The sequence below is a fragment of the Hakea prostrata genome, chromosome 3 (assembly GCF_041222555.1).
Source record: "Hakea prostrata isolate BN-2017 chromosome 3, UWA_Hpros_2, whole genome shotgun sequence".
Lineage (NCBI taxonomy): Eukaryota > Viridiplantae > Streptophyta > Magnoliopsida > Proteales > Proteaceae > Hakea > Hakea prostrata.
The window spans coordinates 37,466,142-37,472,235 of record NC_142602.1 but is presented as its reverse complement, the minus strand read 5'-3'; the positions used below and the strand labels follow the sequence as shown (position 1 = coordinate 37,472,235).

The 6,094-nt window shown below is 37.6% G+C and overlaps 1 protein-coding gene across 1 annotated transcript; it reads left to right on the top strand.

Annotated features, from left to right (window-relative positions):
- Positions 1–257: 257 nt before the first annotated feature.
- Positions 258–5,698, top strand: LOC149022188 (RHOMBOID-like protein 13). The gene is made up of 2 exons (XM_089150359.1): positions 258–370; positions 460–5,698. The coding sequence occupies exon 2, from the start codon at positions 1,049–1,051 to the stop codon at positions 1,856–1,858; it is 810 nt and encodes a 269-aa protein (XP_089006485.1). The 5' UTR covers positions 258–370; positions 460–1,048; the 3' UTR covers positions 1,859–5,698.
- The last annotated feature ends 396 nt before the right edge of the window (positions 5,699–6,094 follow it).

Genomic DNA, 6,094 nt, shown 5'->3' with positions numbered 1-6,094 from the left:
TTTTTTTAAGTATGTAAAAATAGTGAGAATTGACACTAAAGAAGCTGCAGCCATTGTGCTAGAAGCACAACCAGATGTCAGCATTCCCCCCTAACGTTAGGTTGACCGGTCGGGTTTGAGCTTGTCCCCGAAGAGCTCCGCTGTTTTAATTTAAAACCCCAATCCGGACCTCGTTCCGGCCCGACCCCGGCCTGGAAGCTTTTGTCCATAAAATTATTGGCAAGGGTAGTTTAGTAGTTATGAAACGTTCAGTCAATTAATGCAGAGAAAGATCTGGAAAGGGGCAGATTTCTTTCCTTCGACTCCAACCTTGCAGTGCAGAAACCAGAAATCTAGGGCAAACGTAGATGGCGAAGATGTTGCTGAAAAGGTAGAAAAATCCATTAGACTTTTTAATGTACGCTTTGTTTGAGCTTTGAAACACTGACTTACATTTTATTCGAGGCATGGTCGCACCAGGAAAGCGTTCGAATCTGCTAAGTGCCATCACTTATGTTCTCCAACTGGGGACTCCAATTTGAATACTTGGCCCTTGCTCTCTTGGTGTTTTTATTCTCTCGTCGGTTTGATCTCAATATCGAAACGAAAGAAGTATTTTGATAGATCTTCAGAAGATTCGTTTTGCTTGCTTGATGGTTTCTTGTGAATGATACGTCGATATATCTGAAATTTCCGCATATCTAGGTGAATTGGGAAGTTCTGTTATTGTCTGACCTGGACAAGTTTTAATCTTTATTTCATTGATATGTATCAGATAATCTCAGGAATTGATTGGAGAGGCTGAATTTTGTCTCATTCTTGAAGAATTTCTGAGCTTTTAACTGCCCCATTAGTTTTTCCTTGCTGGGTTGACCATTGTCGGATCTAAGTCCCTCTTTTTTTTGTCAGTTCAAGTTGGTTTTGGTGTGAGGAGAGTGCCAGTTGTTGAAATAGAAAATTTGAGAGATGATTCTTGAATACTTGATGATGGGTTCAAATAACTCAACTTGAACAGCTGCAAGGTATTGTCTGCATTGGTGTTGCTAAGGTCGACTAACGAACACCAAATATGGGAAGGCCACTCTTCTATGAAATACTTGAAAAACCTGCAACAAGTTCTATAATAGCAATTTGTGCCTTGATCTGGTTTATTGTGCAGAAGAAAAATATTGGGTATGCACAACTTGGTTTGAGTTATGAAACAGCTCTGGAAGGTAACCATTGGAGGATAATAACTTCAGCATTCTCACATATAAGTGTGATTCACCTGGTTTTCAACATGAGTGCCCTTTGGAGTCTTGGGGTAGTAGAGCAGATGGGCCATATAGGTCTTGGGGTTGAGTTCTATCTCCATTATACTCTTATCTTGGTAGTCTTGTCAGGGGTCCTGGTCCTGGGGGCTTACCATATTTTGATCCAAAAGTTTAAGCTAGAGTATTTTCGAAGAGTGACAGCTGTTGGTTACTCGTGCGTTGTGTTTGGATGGATGACTATCCTTTCTGTGAAGCAACCTTCATCTAAATTGGAGCTATTTGGGTTTCTTTCACTGCCTATCAGTTTTGCTCCATTTGAATCCCTTATCCTGACTTCAATAATTGTTCCCCAGGCAAGTTTTCTGGGCCATTTATCAGGAATAATTGTTGGTTATTCTATTGGATGGGGTTTGATACAGGGGATGAACAATTATTGGGCTATTTCAATGCTTGGATGGATTGTGCTGGCATTTGTCTTCAGTTTAAAGAGATCTGGTGCTGTTGACTTGAGTTTTATTGAGATCGAATCTCTTACGGATCCATCATTCCCCTCAGTTCTTACATCAGGAAATGGTAGAACACTACAGATGAGTGCGTTAACACTGGAAGGTGCTGAACTTGTGTAGCTACTGATTAAGAGTATGTACCAGATTTTCCTCATGTTCCTCTGATGATGTCTCGACTTACTTGGGAATGAACCCATAAAGTACATCTGTGAATTCACAGCTTTTTTCGGAATGGCAATGAGTTTCAAGTCCTGTGCTAAACATTGAAGTCAGTCAGATGCTGTTGTGTTTCATCTTGACAGGAGATGTTGCTGCTAGACTCATTTTTCAGAAAGATAGCTGTGCTTGTTGCCAAACACCTTATGCATTTTGGAGGTCACTTACTAGTCCCATGCTTATTCTTAGTATCATGGAAACTTGTACTTTTAGCTTCTTGGATTATGTAGCGTTGTCACAGTCTGAAATGATCATTATTTTGGTTCTGCATATATTTTATTATGGAGTGTAAATGCCTTGTAGCCCATTTTCTGAAAATTGCATTTGTACAGCATGACTTGAGGAGCCTAACTCAATTCTACAGTTCTGCTGTACTTGAAATACAATTTTGTCCCTTCTTTCATAATGTTATTCTAGCTTTATCATTCTGATATCATTGAAGGTTTCAGTTTTGTTTCATATATGCTTTCTTTATTTTTTATTTTTTATTTATAGTTAATTTTCAAACCTAGAATTATTCTTTGTGAAAGGATCTTGACTGGCTACTGTTTTGATTACTCAAATGCAGTATTGCATTACTTACGATATCATTAATGATTTCAGTTTTGTTTCGTATCTAGTCCTATACTCATTCTTAGTATCATGGAAATTTGTACTTTTGGCTTCTTGGATTATGTAGCTTTGTCACAGTTTGGAATGATAATTATTTAGGTACTGCATATATTTTATTATGGAGTGTAAATGCCTTGTAGCCCATTTTCCAAAAATTGCGTTTGTATGGGATGACTTCCAATCAGTTCTGTTTGAGGCCATGCTATATACAAGGCCTATGCTATGCATATCCTTTCTCACCACTTCTCTTAAGGTTATCTTAGGTCTACCTCTAGCTCTTCTAGTTCCTTCAATCTGGATTATATCACTTCTCCGTATAGGTGCATTTATAGGTCTCCTTTGAACATGGTCGTGCCACCTCAAACGACTTTCCTGAAGCTTATCACTTAGGGTAGGGAGCAACTTCCAAACCAACTCTAATATGATCATTCCTTATCTTATCCTTCATAGTTTTGTCACTCATCCATCTTAGCATCCTTATTTCTGCTATACTGAGTTTATCTGTATGATTCTTGTAAACAGCCTAACACTCTACACCGTACATCATAGTTGGTCGAACGACGGTCCTATAGAATTTTCCTTTAAGCTTTAATGGAATACGTTGATCACACAAGACCCCAGATGCACCTCTCCACTTCATCCACCATATTTTAATTCTTTGGGAAACATCATCCTCTATATCATCTCGTTTATTTATGATTGAACCTATATACCTAAAAGAATCACTCTGAGGAATCTCCTTATTGTCAAGTTTCACCACCTCATCGTTTACCCAATCATGACTAAAGTTATAAACTAGATATTTTGTCTTTGTTCTACTTAATTTAAAGCCTCTTGATTCCAAAGCTGCTCTCCAGGATTTTAACTTGGTATTAATCCCCACTTGAATCTCATCTATCAACACAATATCATCAGCAAAAAGCATACACCTAGGGATCTTGTCTTGAATGTCTTTGGTTAATTCATCTATTACAAGTGCAAATAAATATGGGCTTAAAGTTAATCCTAGATGTAGCCCAATTGTAATTGGGAATTCATTACTTTGTCCCCCCATTGTTTTTACAATTCTCACTGAACCATCATACATATCCTTAACTATGTTTGCATATTTACTTGCAATACTTCTTTTCTCTAGTACTTGCTGAATTAACGCTTTAGGAACTCTATCATAAGCTTTTTTTAGGTCTATAAATACCATATGAAGGTCTTTCCTACACTCTTTATACCTTTTCGTAAGTCTCCTAATTAGATAAATAGCCTCCGTTGTAGATCTTTTTGGCATAAACCTAAATTGGTTCTCTGTAATTGTGGTTAAGTGTCTCAAATGATACTCTCTCTCATAATAGTATGGTTTATCAGTTTAATGCCCCTATAGTTGCAGCTTTGAATATCTCTTTTATTTTTATAAATTGGAACCACAATGCTTCTCCTCCATTCATCTGGCATTTTCTTTGTGCTCATAATCTTATTAAACAACTTTGTCAACCAAACTAGCCCACGGGTGCCTAAGTTCTTCTATACTTCTATTGGGATTTCATCAGGATTTGTGTCTTGCTTAGTTTTATCTTCCTTAGTTTTTTTTTAACTTCGGACATCGAAATTCTCCGTATATATGTTTGAAAATTGATGCCTTGGTGAATGGTGTAATTGTCTGAATCACAGGTGCTTGAAGCATGCTCGTTTAGTAGACTAGATAAATAAATTTTCCATATTTTCTTAATGCCCTCATGACATACTAGTACTTTACCATCTCCATTTTTAATACATTTAACATGGTCAAGATCTCTACTCTTCCTATCTCTTATTTTAGCTATCTTATAAATAGATTTCTCCCCTTCCTTCGTGCCCAAGTTATTATATAACTCTTCATACTTCTTCTCTTTTGCTTTTCTTACAATTTTCTTAGCTTCATTTCTAGCCAACCTATACCTTTGAAGATCCTCAACATCCTTAGTTCTTTGCCATGTCTTAAAATTAGCTTTCTTATTCGTAATGGCAGCTTGAACTTCACTATCCCTCCACCAAGTCTCTCTATAAGAATGGACTTTTCATTTTGATTCACCTAGGACATCTTTAGGCACCTTCTTGATACACATAGCCATCTCATTCCACATCGCATTAGTGTCCCCCCTCAAACTCCCCCTTTCCTTGTTTGACTACTTCATTAGTGAAGGGTTTCAAGTACTCTCCTTTCAAGTTCCACCATCTTATCCTGGGATAGTTAACCTTGCACCTTTTATGAGTTTTTGGGGTTAGGCACATATCCAAGACCACAAGTCTATGTTGTGCAGTTAAGCTTTCCCCTAGTATCACCTTGCAATCTTTGTACTACAATCTATTAGTCCTAGTTAGGAAGAAATCTATTTGGCTTCTTTGACTTTTGAAGGTAATTAAATGCTTATATTTCTTTTTGAAGTAAGTATTTACAATAAATAGACCAAAAGCAACAACAAAATCTAAAATTGAAATCCCTTTCTCATTCCTCTCTCCAAAACCATATCATCCATGTATACACTCATAGCCTCTTTGATCTTTTCCAATATGTCCATTTAGATCACCTTTTATAATAATTTTTCTCCTTGATGAATTCCTTGCAGTAATCCATCCATATTTTTTCAAAATTCTGACTTTAGACTTTCATCAAACCCTACTTGAGGTTCATATGCACAAATTATATTTACAATATCTTTCTCCATTACAAGCTTGATAGCAATAATCCTATCATCCACTCTTTTAACATTCACCACATCATTTTTAAAATATTTATCTACTATTATACTTACCCCATTTTTATTAGTTTTATCCCCAGTATACCAGAGTTTAAAGTCATCCAACTCTTTAGCTTTTTTACCCTTTTATCTAGTCTCTTGAATGCAAGCTATATTAATCCTTCTTTTCCTCATAACATCTATCAATCCTAAACTCTTACCTATTAAAGATCCTATGGTCCAAGATGCCAATCTAATCTTATGTTTTTGGACTAGCTTTTTTACCTGCACTCGTCTATGGTGCGGGAACCCTTGCCTACTTATCATTGCATTTGGGCGCTGATGTGATGTGTCACTTACAAGGGACATGCCCTAGCTAACCCTTGCCCACACTTCTCAAGTTCAAGAAAGGGAAAAGAATAAGGAAAAGAAGAGGGGGATGGGATGAAAGGGGAAGGGGAGACTAGGGTTTCAATTGGGAGGGCTGCTGCTGCTGCAAGCAGTGGGGAGGGATTTTAGGCCTTGCCCTGGGGATTAGGGAGGGGAATAAGGAAAGTTAGGGGTTGGGTTTGTACTTACTTGGCTGGGTTTGAAGGATCTCTTGATAGCTGCTGGAATTTGATTGTGCTAGGCTGCTGTGAGCTTGGAGGAGGAGATGAAATGCATAAAAACACTCTTCAACCTAGGCAGCAGTGTTTCTTCCCCATGACCCAAGCCTCTGAATTTCTTATAAACTCTGAACTGAGTTCATTACGAACTCAATTGGCTAGTTATAACCTAAGCTCTTGTTTGATCAAGGAAGAAGGGGGGGGGGGGAAGA

Bases quoted from the DNA above. Each gene is read 5' to 3' on its own strand.
- LOC149022188 (XM_089150359.1), top strand. From the start codon at position 1,049: ATGGGAAGGCCACTCTTCTATGAAATACTTGAAAAACCTGCAACAAGT.